We start from the raw sequence: 26,708 nt of genomic DNA, 5'->3' as shown, positions 1-26,708 counted from the left end.
AACAGTTTTTATTTTCTAATACTGTTCTTGTAGAAACAAATATTTGAAGCAGAAGAATTTAGTTTAACGTGAAACGATTCAAAAAGAATCACGAATGGAATGCTTTACTTCAAGACATTTCCAGTTTTATATCCAACATTAAATTCGAAACAAAAGTAATTCGTACAGAATTTCAAAATATTAATGGTAGAACTATACACAAAATTGATTTTATGGCCTGTTATTAAAATACGAATATTTACGTCTTGGATGGGGTTTTATTGTGTTATTATACTCAGATTCATATACATAATCTGTCACCCAACTAATTCAATTTATCGCTAAAGGACATTAGAATTTTAGTATTTTAAGGCTTAAAATAAACAGACGGTCATGCTTCGTGAAGACTTTGAAAATGTATGATCTGTTTGTAGGATATGATAAGATATGCAAACTTAATATTTGCTTTGGCGCGTGAAAATTGTGGCTTTTAATCGGGACTTCAGTTGCGAAAACAACGACAGGTGTGGAAACGTTGAAAACATTCATTAGTTTTTAAAGCAGATAGTTCAAGATATAAGATACAATTTGCTGGTCATTGTTTAGTTTATTTTAATGAAATCTTTTTAGAGTTCTGTGGTAACAGTAACTATCTGCTATTTTTATGTAACTTGATGGCATTCTTAATTTGATATCTTGAAAATGTTCTTTTGATGAGATTCTAGAATGGTATCTAAGGATTTTCGTCATATATAATTCAACCGGTGGAACAGTGAGAAAAACACATACGATATAGTGTAAAGGTAATTTACCATTGTATTGCATTGAAAACTTTAAAAGATACTATGAAAATTTTTATTCGTTTTCAATATATCTCTAATTGTTTAGTAAATAATGTTTTTTTCGATATTCCAAAGAACAGCAATCTATCAAAACATAGCTTTACTTTTCTATTTCAGTTTATCAAATTGAATATCAATTCAAAATTATTTGTCCGTCTCTGTCCAAACGTAATTTGTTACCACGGCTTAATCGCAACTTCTCACTTGTAGGTCCAACTCTTCCAACTGTTCACCTCGTAATATTGAACAGTTCCGCGAGTTGTTCGGTTTCAAGGACTACATTAACTTATTTAAGATTTCTAAATTATTGGCTATATTCGTTCGTATTATAAAATGTACATTAATATCCATCGTGAATAATATTTCGATTTTACGTTGCAGCGAACATAACACACTCTATGAGATCTCGATCGACGTGAAAATAATGTGAAATCTTATTTAACACTGCGGTGTACACTCGACACCTTGCGAAGAACAAATGCAGACGTTACAAGGCCCGCTCAAGTCCTTGACGAAATCGTTCAAATTGTAGAACTTTCCAAATATATTGCAACCTAAGAAAAAGAAAAAAAATCACATTTTTAAGAAAATAAATCGGAGTTTATCTTTAAGAAAATCGTTATCATTTAAAGTTTTAAGCAGTTGAGGCCTTGCAAAGATTGAATTTTAGTCAACCAAGATATAATAAAATGGTAAATAATAAAAAACAGGTATAAAAAGGAGTTACAATAATGCAACACAACGATAATCTAAACTTTCGCTATAAAAGCCTTAAAGGAACTATTCTAACTGCAGGAACTCATGACAATTGCTTATTTAAAAACAAATAATACTTTATCGTGTTAAATGTTACTCTAGTATATGCAAAATTATATTTACAGGTCCGTTTCCAGGAATTTTATTATATTTTTCAATTAAGAGAACCAAATATATAAATTTAAAATGACAAAAAGCTAAGGTAACTTTCTTAGTTATGGGTACAAAAGGTAGTTGAACTTCGTTGGCCAATCGGAAAATCCCAAGGCACCACCTTAGGCCCAAGTCACCTAGCGAATTATAATGCCTTTTAAACAGGTGGTCTTCATGCCACGCAAGCTAACATCTCCCTATACTAACTATAACCGTTAACGTCAGAGTTTTATGGAAAGGGGAAACTGAAGAAACCCCTTTAACCAGAGGGGAGAGAACTTGCAAACTCAACGCAGAAGGACTGGTTACGAGTTTTCACCCAGTGCCACAAGTTGTCATCGAACCCAGCTGCTCCGAGGCGAAAGTGCTAACTACTCCGACACCCCATTTTAAGTTAATGATTTTCAGTCTTCGCAAAGAGCGATTGTGAACACTATCTATAGCAGCGGTTCCCAAAAGGTGTACCGCGAAACCCCAGGGTGCCACGGAAGAGTCACAGGGGTTCCGAGAATTGCAGCGCGGCCATCTTGGTTTGTATCAAGAGTTTTTAAGAAAAGTAAAATAACTTAGTTGGTGTTTCGCCAGAATAAAGTGGATAATTTAGGATTTTATAGCAAAAGAGAGGGAACCACTGATCTATAGAACTGAAAATAGCGATAGCAATTACACACTAACACTCATCATCTCATATTTTACACCGAGCGTACCTGATACTTTAAGTTGGCCCCAAACGCTATTGTCGGATTCAACTTTCTTCTTCACTACGTTTGGTTTTTTCGTAGTGGTCACAGCAGTGGAAACGCTTTGCGGTTTTGCTGGATTCAGTGTAGTCAACTGCAAAACTGGTCTTCTAGTTGTTTTGACTATTTTAATTTTCGTTATGTTTGGTCTCGAGAAAGTAACCGGACCTCTGGTAACTGTTTTATTGGCAGGTGGCTTGTGGGTGTTCAGGGCTACGGTGGCTTTCCTCAGTCCAGTTGATGTAGGAGCCGGACTAGGTGCCGGAGTACTCGCCTTCTGCACGAATACCTTGAGAGTGGTGAATTGCTTTGGAGCTTCTGTTGTAGATTTCTCATTGTATACGATTCCTAATAAATAAATTTACCAGAACATTAAACGTTGCACAACAAAGCGTAAAGTTTTGGTATCTAATAAGTGTATCCTAACAGATTTGGCGAGATGGCTAGGCAAAACCAAATATTATGCGAAAAAACTGAAAACGTGGCATAATGGTTTCGCTTTCTGATTAGGGCTAGTTTTAGGACAACGACCGAGATATTCTCAGAAATGGTTTTGATGATTTTGGATTAAAGATTTGGCTAATTATTTGAGACACTTTACTAGTTTGATGGGCACCTTGAAATGTTACATTTTTGACCCACTTACTAAGTCGTTTAGGGAATAAGATAAAACAAATATTTATTTCTTCATTTTGTTAAATACGTATTGACTTAGCGTATTTCAAATGTATACCCTTAATTAAATAACTTATAAAGGGGCCGAGATATGTATAAATAAAAAGTTGGTTTTCAAAACGTTCAGGTTCTTATTCATCTTAGAAGCACACATAGCACAAATTACCGTAAGTATTCTAAACGGAAAATTATACTTTTCTTTTCTAGCTATGTCACAATAACAATAAATATTTGAAAATTGCTTCAAACTCTAGTATTCTTATTTGCGTAGAGAAAATAACAAAATCCGATAATTTAAAGCAATCTAAAATTCAGATTAGCAAATAATATATAGTCGCTACTGTATCCTTTGTATTCATCATAGACAAAGATGTGTTACACCTACGCAGTGTCTCCCTCTGACACAAACGAAGGCGGAGGGGTCGAATACGGTGTCTGCAATAAAATACATTCACGCAAAGATAACTCACCTATATTGTCATGACTAGATATTCCAGATATGAGCCCTACATCGTGTGACTCTGCTGGGCTAATCTGAGGAGGTCGTCTCTGAATCGCACCAACTGGTCGGTTAAAATTAATTTCATGAGGAGAAGTTGTTGTAGAAGGCTGAGTTGGTGGTGGAGGTGGAGCCACTGTCGTGGAACTTCGCAGAGGTTCGTCAATCTTCTGGGGAGAAGGCTTCGATTTCAATATATCTGGAGAATCTTGAGTGCCTTCGTGATTGAAATGAATTTTTATAATTAGATATCATATATAAAGACAAAAAACAATGACAAAATCTTTTCAAGAACTAATGGTTCATTTTATTTTTATTTTTAAAACCCAATTTGCCGTTAAAAGGTTGAAATATCAACAGCTTTGAGTGGTTAGCAAAGCGCTGTTAAAGGTTATAACGATAACAAGGCTCAACTTCTTCAATAACATTTATATTACAACAGAAGATAAAAATATCGTTGTTTCTTCTTTTATTATTACAGAAGACTAATAGCGATATTATAGAATAAGATTCTTTATTGAATATTCTCTGGTCAATTGAATAAAGACAGTTAGAAGGTCCTAAAAATCAATAAACAGTAGTCCTGACTATACGAGAGTCGCATCGTAGTAAAGTTATCTATGTACGTTCTATTTTCATAGTTGTATATGAATAGATTCGTGGTATTATTATGATCCAATGACTAGCGTTTAAAACTTCAAAATTACGTGTATCCAAGGCAAAAACCATTTATCAAACGCGATTACCGTTTAGGCTCCTTGAAGTGGCATTTCATTGTCTGTTTATGATTTAAACTCATTTTATAAAATGCTTACCACAAGTGAACCTTGGACAGCAATAGCCGGAAACCTTTTCAGCGATACAGTCTGCTGAAGGAGGCTCAGGACAGATTTGTTTCTGGCAGAGTTCTTTTCCGTAGAAGCACCGACACAAGTCACAAGGATCAGATTTTTGTATCATTTCTCCATTCTCGTAAAGGCGACTGTTATACAAACATTTTCCTAAAAAGCAAAAGCTTTAGCATTGCGGCAGCCCGTTTCTAATGTTTTAAATATAAACGGCGATTAAATACCTCCACTTAAGGAGACTGGAGTTTGTGTTGTGCTTTTGGGAGAAGGTGGTGGACGTCTGGTTGGAAATGGTCCCACGAAGATGGAGTGCGTGTCGTTGTTCTCTCCTTCAACGGCGTCTTCTGGTAGGAACGGAATGACATGGAATGGTCTGGGTTCTTTCGGGGTAAGCACGACACTTTTGACCGGTAAGTCAACCCTTCTTTTCAACTCGTCAGATTCATGGTTTTGTGGCTCATCTTCAGGCCTGAAATGAATGTTACGTATGAAAGTAAAATCTTTAAACCCCGTCACAATATTAAACCTCACATCTTACGCAAATACATATGGATTTAATTCACTATTAAATAGTATATATTGAAAATTATCCACAAATAATATCTAAGGCCTTAAAGCAGGGACTGTTTCTTTAGAACAACCCAAACAAGTGGAACATCATTCAAGCAAAAAAGACGTGGTCACTTTATAAAAGAAAAATTAACTCCTAGGGTATACACGTTTTTGGGAACACTTAACTAAACCTTTTTACGGTTTGAAATAAAAATCGACACATGTGTTTATAACTAAAATGAAATCTACTCATTAGTAAAGATCTTTTGTCTAGCACGCTTTTTAAACCATAGGTATTCTGATCATACTAAATGAATTTATACTAGGTCTAAAGACTTAATTAAACCGTTCCTTTTACAGAAACACAAATCGGGGGCCACGACCGAAGTGTGCATAGGCCAAGGACTGGCACGTTCTAAACAGTTAAGGAAGGTGCATACAATTCATCAAGCAGAAGCCTCCTTATCAGCCATTCAAATGGCGAAATGTTTGTCATCGTCGTAGGCAAAGTAAAAGCGGCCCGATTAGTTTGCACGTAACTTGATCTATCTAGGGACCGGTGTCTTAATTGAGCCCAAATTATAGAAATCCATCTTCGGTCTTAAATATTCTACGCTTAAGTTTATATTACGCGAATCTGTGGAAATCTATGACCGCGTGAAAAAAATCAGTACAATATTCAGACCACGAGAAATATACATATTTAACATATCCCACGCGCGCTGTTTGATGTAGGTAATTTTCAATATCAGCCATTTAATTAAGGCGACTGGTATTTTCTCGCTTAGTGTCGGGTAGTTAAGGAACACCTAGTATAATCATGAATCTATTCATAAAACCGTGTATAAAGACCTGGCTATAACCTTCACAGCATTAGTTCAGATGAATGTAGGGGCAGGACTCTCCACCTTACGGCATTTTCAACATTGCTTGGAAATTAAAACACGTTTATGGATGGAGAGATTCTCCAATTTGCCACTTGGTCTAGGTATGGCTAGAGACTGCCGATATTACCGAAGGTAGACCGATTAATCATTGACTATTATCTAGCCAATTGGAGAGCGACATTTAGAGTGTCATAAAAATGGGTGAAGCTAGTCCCGCATCGTAGTAAGGTGATCTATGTACGTTCAATTTTCATGATTGCGTATGAATAAATTCATAGTATTAATAGGTAACTTGTAGAAGGTGCAGGCTGTACACACAAAGGTACGTCTACAATCCTACAAGTTCCCCTTACACTTTTGCTGGCGGTCACTTAGGCTGTCTATTATCGAATGACTGGGACTTGTGTCTTTGAAAGGAAAGAGTAAATAGTTCATACCCGGTGTAAATAACATCAGTTTCCGTATCAACCTTCTTCGAAATCGTGGCTTCGGGTCTGAAATAAACTTCGCCGTCATCTCCGTTTAAGGAAACGCTGACCACGCTGCCGGGCTTCCCAGCAGCCTCTGGCGAGACTTGCAGTACTTGCTTCAATGAAACCACTCTCATTTCCGGATCGGACCTGGACTGTTTGACTTCGTGGTCGTACAGATGATGGCGACCGAAATCCATCTCGCTATTGGGATCGAAAACGGAGGGCGCAGTTATGATTTCAACGTTCTCTTTAGACGGTGACAGTGGCTTTCTTTCCAAAGTTTGAGTTCTCGGTCGTCCCATCACAGTTTGTGGTTCTGCCTCTAAAAATAAATTACAAAAATTAAAATTAAATTTCCGATTGATTAAGAAAAATATTAGAAATATTTTAATTTGAGGGAGCGAAGTTTTTTATTGCATCCATGATGCCAAAGCTATATTTCAATTACTTGACTAAATTTCGTGAAATACTGAGCAAAGATTTTTCTAATTTTCGTGACGAAACTACATAGTACACAACTCAAGCAAAAAAATAGAGACCTGCAATGAATAGAGGAGCTGGTGCCATCTATATCATTTAAAGAACATAGCATTCACAAACGACAAAACTTAAATTGTAAATGGTGGAAAAGTCACTAAGATCAAATTGAAACAAATGTGTGATATAATATATTTAAAGTCACAGTCTCGTAATGCTACTATTATAGGGAATTCTCAAATTAACGTAATACCCAAGATAGGATTTTCCAATTTGTAGGGGAGTGGTGAAAAGTCTTCGTGATACGCGAGCCAACAACTCCCTACACTATTTATTAAATTAAACCTCAAAAAGCTTCTATGGAAAGAGGAAACCCCTTCAACCAGTGGGGATATTGGACATGACTCGTAGCCGGACAAATCACGGGAAAAAATAAGTTTTCAAAACGTTCTTCTCGCCTACTCGCACGGCTTAAAAATAAAAAAGCCAAACACCCCTCTCGTCTCGTACTTTCTAATAACGCAGTAACATCTCAGTTGCGTTATTTCAATTCTTGGGGTACCAAGTTCGTATTAGCCAAAAATCACAGATGATATTAAAAAAAATATATAAAGTCTACACTTTACCGTAAACAAGTCCACTTCGTCTTTCAAAACCAAACGGAGATTTGTCTTCATTTTCCTCTTCATCGTTAGTTTGCGGTCGGGTGTAAACTGGTTGTCTAACCGAAGGATTGCGGTGAAACGAAGTTGCTCCGAGGGACGTAGGAGAAATTCTTCCTTGCAGCCCCGGTTGGTGGTCGAATTCTCCGGGTATATAGGACACCGGTCCGGTTGGCACTTCTCCTGGAATGGCTGCTTGGGTGTTCTTGTATTCTGGCATCCTGCCGTAGTACAGCAATGGAAATGGATCGCCATAGTTGCCCGGAGTCAGTTGCTTTCTCGGAGGAGGTTTCGGTGAATTATTACGAACAGGAATGTTGAAATCTACGAAATTAAAAATAATTACTTTGCTTTTCAAAAGCTTATTAAAATAGGTTCATTTCATTCGCCTACTCCAAAAAGATGAAAGTACACTTTATGCGCATTTTAATTTCCCCCCTTACTATATTAACACTCAGCCTACACCACAGTGTAATTATACATAGAGGCTGTGTATTCGGTTACACGCTGACGCAAAGGAGTACACTTTGTTCACTACGGTGAAGCCCTTTTAAAAGATAATGTTACTCATCTAAAATGATTAAATGTATAAAATATTGTTTAGAACCATTTAGCTCGGTGAGTGACGTCACCTGCATACTAATACGTGTGTCGGTGTACTTTCAGCATTAATGAGGGTACCAGTCGATTACCTGTAGTTCGAATCTTCTCTGGTTCAACGGTGATGGGTTTCCATCCATTCCCATTAATTTTGATCTTTGGTAAAAATTTGGTTGGCACAGTTGGAAAATGTTGAGTCGCTTTGTAAATGGGCTGCGCGGATGAGGGTAGGTCTTCCTTATCGGTTATCCTTCTTTTAAAATCTCCGGAATCTTTCAAGGCAGCGTCCACTTCCGGGAAATAGATCAAACGGTCGTTCTCTCTCGTCGGAAAGGATTCTTCTTCTTCGCGAGATTCCGGATAATTCAAAGGTATTCCCTCATCGACATGTTTATATTCGGGAATCAACTCTTTATCTGATATTGTATCGTCTTTGGTTGTGGTGGTAGCAGATTCAGTTGTCGTCGAATGCTGTTCTGGCGACACGCTCACAGCTTCTCGATTCGAATGGACTACTGCAGAATGTGCGTTGGAAATTTCAATCGGTAAGTCAGTTACCACGTGAGCAACTTTAACAATTTTTACTGTAGCTTTGGAACTTGATATTTCCATATTTTCTGAGTGATACGCGTCCGTTAAGTCGCTGCTTTGCACAGTGGTTGGCAGAGGTGAAGTTGACGATGCATTTTCATTTATTAGCTTTTCAGAGTCATTGTTTATAGCGATGCTGTCTTCCATTTTATGCTCTGCCGATAACAGACTATCATGTTCAGATTTTTCAAAAGTTTCATTTTCTAAATCGGACTCTTTAGTTGTAATAGACGGTGAAATAGGTACAGGCTGTTCTTCAACGGATTCTGTAGAGGACGGCCAAGGATTTTCAGATATGTCAAACGGTTCTTTTTGAATTTCCGTTACTTTGCTAGTTTCAACCAAAATCGTGACCGTAGATGGATTGGGATCACTGTCAGTTGAAGTTTCATTTTTAATTACCAGGCTCTGTTCAGTTGTCGTGTTTATAAACAATGGATCTATATCCGGAGAATTGGTTGAGGCTTGTTGTTGCTCTTTAAGACGAGTGTTCTCATCGATAGTGACGGATTCTTCAGCTGGTTTGGAGACATTGAGAGTAATAGATGTTTCAGCATTTTCCATATTGGGAGAAGCCGGTTTTGAATTATTTACAGACGCTTCAGTTTTTTCCATATTGAGAGAAGCCGGTTTTGGATTATTTACAGACGCTTCAGTTATTTCCATATTGAGAGAAGCCGGTTTTGAATTATATACAGACGCTTCAGTAATTTCCATATTGGGAGAAGCCGGTTTTGAATTATTTACAGACGCTTCAGTTTTTTCCATATTGAGAGAAGCCGGTTTTGGATTATTTACAGACGCTTCAGTTATTTCCATATTGGGAGAAGCCGGTTTTGAATTATATACAGACGCTTCAATAATTTCCATATTGGGAGAAGCCGGTTTTGAATTATGTACAGACGCTTCAGTAATTTCCATATTGGGAGAAGCCGGTTTTGAATTATGTACAGACGCTTCAGTAATTTCCATATTGGGAGAAGCCGGTTTTGAATTATGTACAGACGCTTCAGTAATTTCCATATTGGGAGAAGCCGGTTTTGAATTATGTACAGACGCTTCAGTAATTTCCATATTGGGAGAAGCCGGTTTTGAATTATGTACAGACGCTTCAGTAATTTCCATATTGGGAGAAGCCGGTTTTGAATTATTTACAGATTCTTCAGCCTCGTTCTCGGTGTGGTTAGAAGTAAATTTGAAAACATTGCTAAGCGTTTCTGTTTCTTTGCTTTCGTCAAGTTTTAAGACGTAAGAGTGATTTGAATTATCGGAAGTCAGTAATAAAGACACAGTGCCTTCCGGCTTTACGTCCAATATCGCGGCTTGGGTGGAATTTGTGTTCGGAGTTTCGTCGAATGTAGTATTACTTGAGTAGTCGTCTGTAATATTGTTGATAGGTGTTTCTGTTAAAGCAACCGAAGCCAAAGGAGACGACTCACTAGGATTCATTTCCATTTCGTCTTTTGGACTTGTGGGATCTTCATACTCTGGAAGCTTCTCAGGCTGTGGTGAAATAGTGGTTTCAAGTACTTCGTGTTCCGTAGAAGAAGTTGTGTTTGAGTTATCCTTGGATTCCAATTGAGATTCCGACTGATTTGCTGGTCTCGCGATCTCAGAAGTTTCGGACAATTTAAGGTCTTCTTCTTTATTGCCTTTCGTTGCTAACACATCTTTATTCGCCAAGTTGTCATCACTGGCGGTCGCATCTGATGAAAATAATTTAATTAAAATATGATAAGCGGTTATATTCCTCAAATCAAAATCGTGCAAAATATCTTACTGCACATGTATTCAATCGGGCAACAATGGCCTTCAGGTATAACAGGAGTACAGTTTTCCATAATGGGGGAGCACTCTACATCCTTGCACTTAACACCATCTTCTGTGCAAAAACAATTTTGACAGCTGGAAGTAGAAATAACTGGATCTCCCATCTGATATGTTTTGCCTTCGAAATTGCAAACTGCAATATGGAAACTTTGTTAACACCTAATAAACCGCTTACCACACGTGTTATATACATTTTATATTTAGGTATTACTTTAAGCTTTAAAACAGAATAGGGTTTCTTTACAGATATAACGGAGCAAAATTGTTTAATTATGTACTGCGTTGAGGTATACACTAGTTTATCATTCATCATTATCAAATTGAATTTAGACCAATGATATATCTTTCTTTCGCGGTATTTCCCTAATGAATCATAAATACTAACGAGGAGTGTACCCGAGGTGTAAATCACCGATTTTGATGAAACTCGGGAGGTATGTAGACCTTGGGGTAACATGAATTTTCACCAAGGGAAAAGTTACGCTGGGCTTCCGTCTTGCTATGGCAACCGAAAATGTTTTTGACAACATAAAATGAAAAAATCTACATTTAAAAAAGCATGGGATTTTCTCGGTTTCACAGGGGGGCTACTTAATGAATTTCACCCACAATTGTTCAAATTTAGCATTTTAATTAAAATTAAAATTTTTATTTTTTTTTTGGGTTTTCAAAAATTTTCACAGGGTACCCCCTGTGAAACCTAGAAAATCCCATGCTTTTTTAAATGTAGATTTTTCCATTTTATGTTGTCAAAAACATTTTCGATTGCCATAGCAAGACGGAAACCCAGCGTAACTTTTCCCTTGGTGAAAATTCATGTTACCCCAAGGTCTACATACCTCCCGAGTTTCATCAAAATCGGTGATTTACACCTCGGGTACACTCCTCGTAAGTGCCTTCATTAACTAAAGGATTAACAATTAATCTTCTGGTAAAACATAGAATAGCCGAATAGTATCTTAAAAAAATGTTAATGAAATGCACCTTTGATGGAACCTTCGTGGTAGGTCGTTTCGGTTGTCGTCGATGTTGTGGTTGTGGAATTCTTTTCTACAAAGAACCAGTTTTAAGAAAATCACGTAAGAAGGTGATCGATAAAAATTATTAACTCACTGCAGCTATAACTAGTGGGACAGCAGGAGAATTCGCTAGAATATTTTGGTCTGCAATTGTCAATTGAAAGATGGCATTTTGGCTTGATGCACATTGGCTTTGCTCGTATGCAGTAACAATATTCGCAAAACGAGCTGGAAAGAATGGCAGACCCTTCCGCGTAGAGTGATCCATTGATAAAACAGCCTAAAACATAAAACGTTTTCGTAATTGTTAGCTGCTTAATAAATAGCGTTTTTAACACAAACACTCTACCTCCTCTGATTATGTTAAGATTATCAAAATCAAAGTCGTCTTCAAGATCTAAGAATGACGAAGGAGGTGTTGACGTGATAATAATTACACTCGCGTTGTTGGTGTCAACGCCGTTCGGGAAACCACTGGCCGTCATCAAAGGTAACATCGTTGTAAGCTCTGGAGCCTTTCCTTCCGGTTCGTCTTTGGAAATTTCATTCGATGACTGGTTGTGCGTTACGACATCTAAGCTTGCTTCTGGGGGAATAGTAACGCTACTTGTGTAGAACGAAGGGGTAATTGATTGTCCTTTTTGAGCTTCATCGGCCAGTTGCAAATAGTCGTCAGAAGGAAGTGTTTCGTTTTCGTCCAAGTCTGATGGCGTGCTCGTTTGCGGAGTGTCCGATGCACCCGATGGTTTGTCTGAACCTGTAAATATTATATATATTTTTAAAAATATGACTTCTGTTATTGGTGTTTAATTTTGAAGAAGAAGCTCGGACTTTTATAAGTAGAAAAGGCATTCCTGTTGGGCAATATTACATTTGCAGACATATAAATATCAAAGACTACATTTCGTCGTGGAAACGTACGGCATCGACCACTGGTCTTTTAGTTAAAATTCTAAAGTCGTTTCTTCTTAATTTGCGTATTTATAAATATCCAATGACGATATCATTACTTGATGAAATACATTCGTTTCATTTTTAGTATTAGATAATTTGACATTTTGAAAATTAGAATTAGCCAAAGCTTTGGTTCCTGGTAGTGCTACTTTTAAATCATGTCGCAGCGCCGATATATTTTCAATTGACAATATACTAGCTATAAAGCCTTAGTTTCTATACTTTTATGATAAATGTTTTAATAGGCAAACTGGTCACGTGGGTAGTTAAAAAAATCCCATGGTTCCGCGATTAAAATTTGCTTTCAGGGACCGGTTTTTAGAGTCCAAGGCGAAACCATGCAAAGGGGTGGAGAAAAAGTTGGTTCAATCAAAACTTCAATGACCTTGACGTATATGGTAAGCGACTGAGTGGGTTTTACGCCCAATTGACTGAAACATTACTTGTCCACGAATGAATGTATTTTTAAGTTAACTTATTAATTTTGGTCAGAATCACTCACTACATATGAACGAAGGACAGCAATCTCCGTCTTTTCTGGCAGTGAAGCATCCGGGCGGAGGAGAAGACAGCAGATGACACACCCTCAAAAAGCAAAGCAGGACGCCTCGCGCGCAAGTGCAATTGAGGCATGGCTGCTCTGTACTGACGGTTTCGCCGTGTTCATATCGGTAATCTTGATACAGGCAACCTGAAAATCAAGATAAAATAGTTACGACTTCAAAATCGATTGCGGCGCCCTCTACAGAGGTTTCTCGAATACTAATAGAAATTAAAATCTTAGCAACTGTCTTTTCTGATAAATTATAGAGCGTCAGTCAATGCAATTTATAAATTTTCGGATTGAATGATCTTCAAACATCAGTTGATCACGTAGGCCAAGTAAAAGGAAAACGCACTTGTTAGTTTTTGAGCATCTTAGAAGGATTTTAAATAATTTTTTATTTCCGTAAGCTAACAGAATATTATGTTTTATTTTCAAAATGTAAATTTCTATACCCCAGGTTAGAATTTTCAGTACAATTTTAAGATATTAAAAAGTAAACCACCAAACGCTTTTAATTTTATAATGGAGGGCTCCTTAAACATTCTAACCTATTACCTGCCGAATCCGGTTTTCATGAGAGGTTTAAAAATTAAATTAGTTTTTCTTTAACATTGAATACCGTATGAGAGTTAATACTTTTAAATAGGCTAAATTATTGCCTGATAAAACTAGTCTTTGGTAAAGTATACACGCAACAGACATTTTCAAAAAAAATCGCTCGTATCGTTTTCCTCAACTTTATATAAATTATATAAATTATATAATACATATTCTGGCAAATCTGCGAAATTGTCAACTCGTTTACGAGATATTGAAAAGGATCATGTCTTTAGTAATTTCTAAATAACTGAATGTAACACCTTTTGTAAATAAAGATTTCGGAAATAATATCATGCTTCAAGGGTTTTCGCCTCATCTTTATTCCCTGAATTGCCGTTTAAAACGCCTCGAAATAATAGTTTATTTTTTTTTCGTTTTACCATTTGGAGTCAATAAACCTTTTCTATCGCTAGAGAAATTCCTTTATAGAACAAAATATATCTCATTGATTTTTATAATGAACAATACAGGGCCGTTTATTTCTCAATTGGTTTCGATTAGTTTGTAACCATAAGTTTTTCTTATATAATCTGGAGCTGGTGTCATAATCAAACCTGACCAAATTTTCACGAACTACATTTGGATGATTAAACCATGCTAATAATAGTTATGGTACAAACACCATAAAAATATGAATTAAAGGTTTTACCTCTAGGAACGGGTTCTTCGGACCTGAGATATGTGCCACTGTACTTGTTTCGGTTAGGCGGAGCTGCAACGACAAAACAAACACCAGATGAAAATTATGATCAATTTCTTGTTATTTTTACGTTAATATCAGAGTTTTGGTTTTTTTAAATTATAAAATCATCCCAGGTTGTATTATAATAATCTAATTTAAAAACATTTTTAATAATATCATTTTAATAAAGTTACAAATTCAACTCCAAATTGCGTGATCCTAAAGTAATTGATAATAATATTTGTACTTTCTTATATAAGTGTATATTAAGTATTTTTTTTAAAATGTGTTATAAATTCGTGTTAAAACATTTTCTCTTTTAATATCTATTAAAATTACTGTTAAACAAAAGTAAAAGGTTTATAAAATGACAATCAAATTCGCGTTAGGTTTTATAGCTTACCCATTATTTCAAAAGGGTATAATATATCTACTTATTTAAAAAGCATATAGAAATATTGTATTTATGGGAAAGGTAACCGGTTCATTTATAAGCAGGACTGGTATTTTCAGGTAGAAAGATAAATATGTTGATGCTTATTCTTCACAATAATTGTGAATATAATTCATCGGCATTTTGTATAAGATCATTAACTGAACATAGGAATATATTTGTGCCGTTTCCCAGTATTACATTTGATTTTATCGCTTAAAATTTGTAAAAGGAGCTGGCGATTGACTATTCATTTTATTTAATATCTCTCCGTTATAGGGTAAAATACGCGTGTAGGAACGTTAGCTATTTCTAAAAATTGTTAATGACGCAAGGCGGTACTTGAAAAATGCTCTCAAGGGCAAAAAAGAGATGTTGCCATCGCGTAACGATTCCTTTAAAGACAGGTTTTCTTTTAAGCAAGATCAACGGAATTTGGCCCTTTTCAGCCTACAAATAAATAAAAATTCCATATTCTACGTAACAAAAGCCACAAAGCATTTATGAATTATATAAACACGAGCTGTTTATAACATATTGAAAAAGGCTTGAGAAACGGTAAATTCCCAAAATGCTGCATCATATCCGCAACTAGTTCATTTCGCCTATTCAGTTCTCCATTTTATCTACGCGGAAGAGTATTTGGCACTAAAGGTTAATTCTTTTCACGCATAATTTTATCACAACTAAATAGCGTTGTTGGTTTAAAAAGAAAGACTACATTTCGTCGATTCTGTAAGAATAAAATATGCAAATTTTGGTAGATAATCGTTCGCAATAATCATAAAATCTGAGATACGTTTTAACCTTACGCAGGCGTTTCCTACAAACGTGCCAATGGAGTTTTATTTGAGATAAAGAAAATTTTATCAGTTTTACTTCTTTTATCCAATATCCTCAATTAGATAGAGAAAGTATGCAACTTTTGAATATTTTATGCAAATTTGATACAATATGCGCAATGTCGCCAGCAACAGTCAGCGCTAGAGTGCCGCCTATTTGAGTAACAGAATAGGCCTAAAAGGAAGTATGCCCCACAACTTCAAATATGGGGGTTCCATATTCCAATTTAGGGACCCATGAATAAATCAAACTGCAAATGTATGCTGTTTTGATCAACGTGTTTAAATTAAAGGATTTTGGTTTTTACTAGAGCTCTCAGCAGAATCTGAGTTGCTTGGTTTCGTGGTTGAGTGAAGCAGATTACATGACGACGCAATACGATGTTTGAAAACAAAACTACGTTAAAGGCTTGCTTTTTCGTTAATGTAATTGCAACAATAACACACATGAATTACTATGCTATTTCTCCATTGAAGCATTTCGTGGTGTTGTAACTAGGGACCGCCACCGAATGGGTCGGCTTCAATAGAAATTGACTATTTTTAGAGATCGTTTCCTTACCGTTTAATCAAGAAGTGGAAAATAAAATTTATTTTTCTAATCATTTATAAGAACTTTTTATAAATTTAAATAAATTTTTTTATTTTTAAAAATCTCGAAAACAATAATCTTTCATCAATTTTGTTTTTAAAAGATTTCAACTTTCATTAATTAGGTTATTAAAAGACTTCAAATTCCATCAATTAGATTATTAAAAGATTTCAATTTTCATCAATTTTGTTATTAAAAGATTTCAACTTTCATCTATTTTTGTTATTAAAAGATTTCAACGTAAGATGATTTTACCCCATGATTCGAATTAAAAATAATTTTAAATTAATTAGGTAATTTGAATAATGGTATTAATTATCAAACTTTTACATAATAATTGACCTCGCAAATGTCTTTTTATACGTTTGAATATAAAATTGATCTGAAATTCATGTATCGTTCTTGGAATAAAAGCTGGAACAACAGCCTGTTGTGGCATGATATTTCTCACTAGCAATGACGTTATGTATTTCTATTAACACTATATATCAATGAAAAACATAATTTTGAATTCATAAAACTATAATCAATGGTGGATACGAACTAGTGATGCAATTCAAATCGACTTTTCACAAAACATAAATATCATCGGAGATGTACATTGAAATATCATTTTGTTAAGGCGCCATGTATCTGTAAACTCCAAAAATCTTTACTACCCGTTTCAAAGACGACCTTATGATAATTTCTTTAAATCTTAAGAAATGTGTTGTTGAGTATATTGCAGGCAGTTATTTTGAAGCCCAATTCCCAGAAATGTCCTTTATGAACGTCTAGGAAAATTAGTATTAATTACGTAAATAAAAAAGGAAAAAAAATAAGCCGTTCCGAAACAGCTGTCGCGTTGTTTTTAATAAACGTTTTTATTGTGTAACAGTGGTTTTATTATTTTAAACTTAGTACTATGCACAAGTTAGCTCGTCTAATATTTTAGTGAAAAACCATACTAAATATTTTTAAATACTATAATTTTTTGTGAAAAAAATTGTTATACATAAAAAATGTTTGAATTGTTATCACTTAAATATCAGTGTTAGTAAAATATTTCTAATTAAAAACCTTTAATTTCATAACGAAGTGGACTGTGCAAGTCAACATATTAACCTTGGTAAACAATTTCTAACGGAAATCTCAAGCCAATGTCTTTAATATAACTGAAAACACTCGGTTCAGTATATTCAAGAACGTAAACTCCATTTGGAGAGACATGACCATAGGTGGAGACCAAAAATACAGAAGCTCCGATTGAAGCAAATGTGAAAAACAACTTTTGGGCCAATTACGATACCTTGAAGAGAAACGAGTGAACTCGTACTAAGGTATACTTAATCATTCTCATTAAGGCACGTATGTCTTCTTCCGGAACTAGTTTGATGGCACGGACAGCGAAATTAATAGGAGGATCTGTCTGTGCGAGTGCATTACGAGAGCTCGTGAAAGAGAGAGTTCAATGACAGTCAAAGACCGAGACTGGAATGCAAGCTATGGTGTATTTTAATCGCTCTCCCGGGAATTAGATATCTGCTCCGTGCCGAAGCTACTCTCTCTCTCTCTCTCTCTCTCTCTCTCTCTCGAATCCTAAAGCTATTTGTCTCTACATGTGGACAATATACGTTATAGTGGGCCTCAATCATCGTTAAATGTAGTTACGGTTTTATTCGGTTCTTTTCACATTTTCAAAATATATTTCCAAAAAAATTTGTTTATAATATTAAAAGCCTTTAAGACGTTCAAACAATAGAAAGGTTTATTGGAGATACATTCTGCCAGCTTAGAGCTAAATAATATCTACTCTGATACTCTGAAGCTTTTGGACTGCGGTACATTGGTAAGTACTTTTCGTTTATGTTTTGAACGTTAAACGTGGCTGAGCACGAACTGAAAGTTCTCATCAAATAACAATTATTTTAAAGCCGATCTTTTCACAGGGACACGTTTGCTGGTTTGGCGCTAGCTTCCAGTGAAGAGAAAGAGTAAATACAACAACTACGAAGTTGGCCTTTAAATTTGATAACCCTAAGACAATTTTTTATTTGAACACTGGCGTTTCCGTCAGTGTTAATGATTTTATTATTCCCTTCCTCGAAAGTACTTTTAACTTAAACTGATGAAGTAATCTATCCAAATTTGATTTAGTGCTTATATGTTAAGCTGATGTAGAATTTGAGGCACATCTGATTTAGTATTTTGAAGCAGAGCTCGGGTTCTATTTGAGGCACAGTTGATGTAGTATTAGAGGCACAGCTGATGTAACATTTGAGGGACAGTTGTAGTATTTTAGCCAAAAGTGATGTCGATATTTTAACAAAAACTAATGTCGTAATTTTAAGCAATATTTTGGTTTAACTTCAAAAAATTAAAAGATAACTTGCTACGATAAGACGCCATTCAATTAGTTTAATCATTTTAAGCAGAAATAAAAATTCAATTTTATTTCAGACTTAACGGTTTTTATTAAAGTTTCTTAGATTGCCGTAGCTTTTAGGTGGTGGTCCTCCTATTGCGTTAGTAGTCCATTCTTCCTCTCGTTTTCTTCTTCGGTGAAACCACCCCCTATCAGCTGCTGCTGAGTAGTCCAGTTTTCATAAGAGCGCCAAGAACGGCCGGTAGGGGGTGGGGGGAATTATATTGACTATGAGGACACCAGTTTGGCGTCTCCTCAAACCGCTTCTACTAAATAGATTTCGAGGACCATCCTGCCATAATGGCAGAGACACTTCCACTTAAATGCCTTCGAGTCAGAGCAATGTCCTGGTTATCGTTTATCGGTATATTCCAAAAGGTGGTTCTCAATCGGGTATTTACAGTTTGGTGCCCGACTGTGCGTCGTCTCTGTAATTAGTGTGACCGTTGGCTGCGTTGTTAAAACACCTTCCGTAATATTTGTGTGCGGTAAAGTATGATAGCGCTCGAGGAAAGTTAACATTGGGTGCCTCGTAATAACGACTATAAGTTAAGATAAGAAAGACAATAGGTTGTTAGGACACCCATGAATTGAGAAATCAAATTATGTTTTTGGTGGATTAGTAAATTTAAGACAGCACTGAACATCAGAAATAAAATTTCAATAAGCCTATGAACGTTTATAATTGAAAGAACATAAAAGTTAATTTAATGAAAGGTTAACTTCTTATAATGATAAAATATATAATAATAATAATAATAATCAGCTAGACTAATCACCAACTTAAACCTAAGTCATCAAGCGACTTTGGACGAAATTTATTAATTATAATTTTATGTCAATCAAATGATTAAGAACGTTTTATCGTAATTTTTTAATACGTAATTCGAAGTCTACTAGCTTTACTTTTAAAACTTCTTATTTGATAAATACAAACTCGATAATGAAATTGTAAATGATGATCCCTATATAATCAATAATGAGAAAAGTGTAAATTGTTGCAAACTGAATTAAATCATTTTATATCCTATTGTAATGGTAATAATAAACATTTGAAAAAAACTGAACACCTTAGGCCCATGTCAACTTGTTGAGGTTAACGGTAATAGTTAGTGTAGGGAGCTGTTGGCTCGCGTGGCATGAGGGCTTGCCACCACCCTCCTACGCATTGTAACCCGGCCACCTGAATTAAAGCCTTTAAAAGTCGCTTGATGACTTAGGCCTAAAGTGGTGCCTTGGGTATTAGCCTAGCTTATTTTGAACATTTCATTTAATTAATTCAGTTGGCCGGGTTTTACTGCGTAGGAAGGTGTTGGAAAGCCCTTCACGCGAGCCAACAGCTCCCTTCACTCACTATTACCTTTAAACTTTATTATTTTAGCTCTTTCGTTAAAGTCTCGAATAGTCCAAGTTACTAACGTTTCGTTAATTTCGCCATTGAATTTGAGAATAATCTTTCCTTTCCCATCAAATATTTAAAAAATGTTCGAACTTTAACATGGAAAAGTTACGATCTTAAAAGTCAAAACGTGCTTGTCTTTACAGCGTAAGTCAAGAGCGCTGTCTGCGTAGAAAGGATTTTGACGTCTTGTCAAGAGAAGGCAGTTAGCAGATCCGCGAACGTTCATTGTTGATTTATCCTAAGAAGAATTTTGCAAACATCGTTGACGTCGAATGCCTTTGACAAGAATATTTTCTTTCAGTCTAATCACAATGTATTGCGCTTTACACTCAACGAAGTAAGAGCTCTTCCTTCGCACTGAATTGAAAGGCGGATTTACACCAAAAACAAAAAGTATGAGATCGTGATTTATAAGGAAGGTCACTTAACTACATATATATTACTCTGTTCTGTCTTTAGCTCGTAAGATCTACGAAACAAATGTCCCTTTTTTCGCTACGACCACCAACGGTCAATATATATAAAACCAAGTCCCTTAATCGATAACGAATCGCGATCCTGACATCGACGAATGCAAAACCAATTGAATCTATTGCTTTTCGTTAATTTGAAGCCGCTGTAGCAAACGAATTTTACTATCAATTACGTTAGTAACTTTTTTCTGTGTTAAGTGCACGTGATTTCCGGTTGAGAAACTAGAGACAACTGCGATAAGAAATTTAATCGATTGCTCTTTGTTAATTCGAAACCAGTGTAGCAATCTTATTTTACTATTAATGACGTTAGTAACTTTTTTCTTTGTTAAGTGCACGTGATTTCTGGTTGAGATACTTTAAATTACCATGGAAATTTATTGATTATTTGTTATGCAGAATTAACGATTAATTAAGACTTAATTTCTACTCAAAGTATATCCTTAATAGAATTAAACAATAAAACATTGTTGGATAATATTTATAAAAATATATATGAAAAACCATGATAGCCAGACTGCTGCAATTTGTTTTTAAATGTGTAAATTTTTCTCTTAAGATATTTTTGAAAGAAATCTTAATCTTAGTAAACCCAATCAAAATCAAACATTTTGACAACTTTTAAATCCACTGATTAAGAGAATGACACGAGATAAATGTAAAAGGTTTGTCTAATCTGGTTTTATAGGAATTCCTAGCCTCATCTGGTGGAACATAGCGTTAATAAACATTCACATGGTTTTCTTTTAAGCCGAGGGGTATCAGACATTGGATCTTTTCCATCCTTTTCCAATCGTTCTTTTACATTTTTCAATTTACAGATCAAAATCAATACGCGTTTTAATAAATGCTTCTTTTTATTTCCTCCTTTTCGCGCATGCACTAGTCACTGAATAAAATATTCACGTGTTTATGTTAGTGTTACTTTTAAGGCACGAATTTTTTCTTTCAGGAGGCACGTGTGAAATTGAACGAGCCCTTCTAAATTTAAATATTAAGCAGCACGCGCTTTAAAATAAAACGCTTTCAAAAGTATGTCTTGACTCTCTGTATTACTACCCCTAGGCAATCGCTGAACCAGTGGCGGATACATAGGGGGGTGCCCCCCCCCCCCTTGACACTTAAACTTTGCATGCGACAAGATGATTTTTAGCCCTCCTTGAGTGTTTTCTGTATCCGCCACTGCGCTGAACATGTTTTCTTTAAGCGTGTATTTTCGTTAGTTGCTCCAACAAATATGGAAATAAACGAATAATTTAATAATAATATTGGCTATGTCATTACATACCAACTTCAGAATAGAAAATTTAATAAAATTACCTCGTTCCATCAAAATATTTATGAAATTCGTTACTTAGCAATCCAGAATTTTATCTTTAATATTTGTATACAATTTTAGATTTTTTTTTCAAATAAAATAACCTTATACAGTTCAATCAATTCACTTTCCCTAAGATTGGTACAATCTTAACGCTTCGCAGAATTTCTCGTTCATTTTTTATTTTATCCATAGAAGAGCGGAAGTGATAAATCACTATTTTTAAAACCTTTTTTCTGCGGCAATCATTATAGAAGTGTTAGTTAATGTTTTATCGTAAATCGTGTAGATTTGGAAATATTGCGTTGTGAAATAATGGTTTTTGAATTCTAAAGTTAAAATGACTTTTAATTTAAGTTAAAATAGGTTCTTATTTTGGCCTAACTTTTACAATGATCTAAATAAAGACATTTTTTACCGATTATCGAGATGGAAATTTATTTAATATGTGCGAATAATTATAATAATAATAATAATAATCAGCTAGGCTAATGCCCAAGGCACCACCTTAGGCCCAAGTCATCTAGCGACTTATAATGCCTATAAACAGGTGGCCGGGTTACAATGCGTAGGAGGGTGGTATCAAGCCCTTCATGCCACGCGAGCCAACAGCTCGCTAAACTAACTATTACCGTTAACCTCGACAAGTTTTTATGGGAAGGGGGAAAACCCCTTTAACCAGTGGGGAGCGAACTTGCAAACTCAACGCAGAAGGAGTAGTTCCGATTTTCACCCAGTGCCACAAGTTGGGATCGAACCCGGCTCCTCCGCCACCCCACTTATAATGATTCTTGCTCAGGGTCAAATAACGGTTCCTATTATTGTACTTATTTTATGACGGATATATTTAGGCCAAGTAATTGAGCAAATTCAAAATAGTATTTTCACATCATATCATTTGTTTTTCCAATATTGAACATAAAGCGTTCCAGCTTCGCTATAATTTCTCGTTTGAAGGTTCAAAAAACTCAATACAATACGTGAAATTCTTTGAAGATAACCCTCACGAAACCTTTCTATAGTCATTTCTCTAAAGCGATTTTACAGAATGTTAGTAGATAAATTATGGGCAAAGGTCTTAAGAATATAAAATAAAGATTTCATAGATGGTCTTTATCAAATGGATCATTTTTCTGAAATAATTTTTCAAATATATTTAGAAACGATAAAGGTGTTCTATAGATTTCATATAATAGTTTATAAAAATCTTGAAAGTTTTCTTTATGTCGTAAAATAAGCATTAACGGGATTTCATGTAAACTTCTTAAAGGGGAACGGCCAAGCTTTTCCAAATATGGCCTTATTTCCGTATCAAAAGATTAACAAGACGTTCAATATACTATAACGTACCTTTTTTTGTCTTGAAAAATAGCTTTTGGCCTAAAAAGTTGAAACGAAAAATAACGCCAGGTGTTTGGGTTTGAATTTTTGCCGCCATCTTAGGGGCTGCAGCCAGCGCCCCTAACCCCGTATGAGCGATTTGTGAACTATCCTAACTTTTAAAATCGCGCAATTTAGGCTTAGGTCTCTTATAACTGGAACGCGCAACGCGTGCAAAACATATTTTTTTGCGTCTTCAGCAGCGCGTGATTTTACGTTCTTTTTCTGTCTCAAAGACTTCTCGCCAGGTGTCGTGGCGGACGCGCGCTTTTCGATTTCCCGAAATTTCTTTATTTTATTAAAAATTAACCACTCAAATATTTTTGTATGCAGTTTTCTCCATAAATTTTAGTTTTTAATGGGCTATAGGGCTATCTTATTGGTTAAAGCTTGACCATTCCCCTTTAAAGATTAATTCTTATATTCTAAAGTCATATTTTTATAAGGTCTTTTGAAAAAATTAATAGAATTTTAACAAAGTTTGTCAATTTTTTTTATTCAAATTTAAGCAAATACTTATAACAACCTTCTTATAAGTTTTTCTACAGAACCCCATTCACCCTCTATAGAGCTCTAAGTGATTTTACAGAGATTTGATAGAATGTTGTTTAACGAAACATGGGCACCTCATGTCGCCTGTTACCTACAATTTTCTGAAGGTACCTTACTGACCATTAAATGCTGTTAAAAAATTGAAACTCGTGTTTTTGCAATAATCTTTTCAAATTGTTGGGCGAAAAAGATTTTTTTGAAAACATTCACCTTTTTTACAGTTTCAATGGCAATATCCAAAACTGGTCTCACCATTTAACGACTGAAGAAAATCTGATTCAAAATGCTGACCAAACTGTGCTACACTATTACCATTGCTATCTCAACCACTCAAACATGTGGCATATAAAGTTTATTTTTTCGCCCCACAGTTGTAAAATGTTTATGTGGGTTTCGGATATACGTTTCAAAAACAACAATCCAATTTTTAAAACAATGTGTCCAAGTAAGACTTATGTTTGGTACTAAGAATTATTAAAGAATCATATCATCAATAAATTACTATTATTATTACCAAATTGTTAATACTTAGTTATAAATTATGAAATAATTAAAATTAAATTTTAATATTTTAATACGAAACTATAAATAATTAAATTATTAATGTAAAATTTTAATATTTAAATAAAACTATAAAGTATGAAATTATTAATGTTATATTTAAATATTTTATTGAAAATCTATAAATTATGAAATTATTAACATGAAATTTTAATATATTACTATTAAACTATAGTTGAAAAAAGGTTAGTTATTTTACGTTTAATAAAGAAAGGCGATTAACCAAAAATATTTAAAATATAAAGAACGTTCTGTTGCTTAAATTCTTACAAAGAGCGATTGTCTTGGGAATAAAGATGAAAAGTCTTTCGCACATCTCTGAACTCCTCGTGGGGAGTCAAAACATCGAAGGGCAAAGACCGAGATAGCTATAAAAAGCAGAAACTTTAAGCGGTATATATAACTATATAAAGCGATTACAAGAGGATTTTTATACATAAAATAAAAGTCACGTTTGGAAGCTCAAAAACTGCGCTTTCGAAGATTTCCAACCAAAAATTCGGGGCCTTTCGAAGGCAAATGGCGCTGACGCGCGCCAAGTTGGGAGAGACAGAAAACAAGACCGCCGCTTCCTGTGACCTTGAATCGAAATGTCCGTGACACTCTGGCTGCTGGGAGTTTCCACCTCACCCGCGTTCTAAGGATCAGCTGAAGGTAGGGAAGCTTTGACGAGGGCATCAGCGACGTGGGAACGAAACCTCCCAGACGTTGCGGGGCCTCGGATTGTAATTAGGCCCGCGACATGGCTGTCAGAACCTCGATTACGTCGCCCAAGTGCGCTACGTGTCAAGGGTTCTTAATCGCTAAGTTACCTTTTCGATCAAATTGAAATTTACCGTTTTTCTGAACCATTTTGTTTTTCGGATAATTTAGAGCCACCGAAAATTATCTTTTATCAACTGAAAACTAGTTTTGCAGGCTGTGGCTACATTTTTGGAGACGTTTAATCATACAAGCACGAATCAAACGACGAGTTAACAGTTTAACGATAATTTTTACTACACATTAAGTTAGAAATTATAAGATTGTTGGTACTTTATTTATATATTAATATTATTTTTAGCAAATGATCTTTATTATGCTTAATAAAAAAAATATGTCAGCAAATAATTTTCTGCGTAGTTTTTCTCCAAATACAATTTCGGTTCTTAGTAATTTATATGGATATTTAAAAATTTAATTACTACTTGAAATTAAAATGGATTTTTAATCTTATATTAAATTTTTCGCGAACTATATGCACGAGATTATCTCTGACAATTCTAAAATTAAAGATATTGAATTATGCATTGTACATGATCAAAAGTGAGTTTCAATAACCGCACCACCATCTATAGGCCTTAATAAAAGTAACTATTAGGATATTACTTGTCACAACGAAGGGATGCCTAAGCTGACCTTATAGGTCACCGAGGTCACGCTAAGGAATGACGTCGATGTACCATCCTAGTCTGCTTTTTCGTCTAACTGCACATGTGTCAGTTAACATTGAAACTCGCTGATTATTCGCACTCAATAACCAGATAAATTTTATCAACCATTCCCAAATTACAACGATAATACTGTCACCTTTACTTTTTAAATCGTAACAAACTACTATTACAGAGTAGTATCACCTCGTAGCTTTGGCCATGGCCGCCATTTTAGGCGCGTTGTTTTCTCTGTAGGAAAAAGCATGGATGACGTTGCGTGATGTAGCACTGATACTACTCTATAACCTGAATTTGATTAGATTATTTCAATTTTATATTATTAACTACAAATTGAGATCGATGATTGTGGTAAACATTTTGATGGAATTAGGGAAAATTTTAAGTGATTATTGGGAACCTTCAAAAGGTTTCGGTCTCTTAAATTTCTTTTACAGTCTATCAATGAATTCGATTCTGCAATTTAATGGCTGATTGAACTATAATTCGCGGGTGAGAATTTATCAGAGCGTTTGCAACTTTCGAAACAAAAAGATAAATAAGATAAAATAAAGCTCATACGCTTTGCAAGGTCAGATAATAATGTACTTAATGAATTTTTTAAACCTTTTTATTAATTCCTTTAAAAATGTACGTTTTAATCGTTAGTTTCTTTTCTTCGAATAGTGTTGCAATTTTTTTATTTCGAATTATTTGAACTTTAAATACATTTTTCCATAGTCGTTAAATTATGTTTCAGATGAGCGACATAAACATCTAAATGGCACAGTTTCCAACGAATCTACTCTAACAGAACTTGTCTGTCTGTCAGTCGCAATTTTTTGGCTGTCTGTCATGACTTCCGCTAGACAAAGATTACTCTAAAATAAAGTTGATTTTCTTCTTTAATCTTTAACTAATCTACAAAATATTAATCTTTATAATAAATTGTTTTAATAATTTTATTAATTATTTG

The 26,708-nt window shown here is 35.0% G+C and overlaps 1 protein-coding gene across 1 annotated transcript; it reads right to left on the bottom strand.

Annotated features, from left to right (window-relative positions):
• Positions 1–1,215: 1,215 nt before the first annotated feature.
• LOC149957449 (uncharacterized) lies at positions 1,216–10,189 on the bottom strand. Its single transcript, XM_090167038.1, has 8 exons — positions 8,236–10,189; positions 7,508–7,867; positions 6,369–6,726; positions 4,717–4,961; positions 4,460–4,645; positions 3,616–3,861; positions 2,438–2,818; positions 1,216–1,375 (listed from the first exon to the last, which is right to left on the bottom strand). The coding sequence occupies exons 1-8, from the start codon at positions 10,187–10,189 to the stop codon at positions 1,260–1,262; spliced, it is 3,846 nt and encodes a 1,281-aa protein (XP_090023164.1). The 3' UTR covers positions 1,216–1,259.
• Positions 10,190–26,708: the final 16,519 nt, after the last annotated feature.

The sequence above is a fragment of the Leiobunum rupestre genome, chromosome 2 (genome assembly GCF_980474605.1).
Source record: "Leiobunum rupestre chromosome 2, qqLeiRupe1.1.hap1, whole genome shotgun sequence".
Taxonomy (NCBI): domain Eukaryota; kingdom Metazoa; phylum Arthropoda; class Arachnida; order Opiliones; family Sclerosomatidae; genus Leiobunum; species Leiobunum rupestre.
Note: the sequence above shows the minus strand (reverse complement) of the source record. Positions and strands in the feature narration are given on the sequence as shown.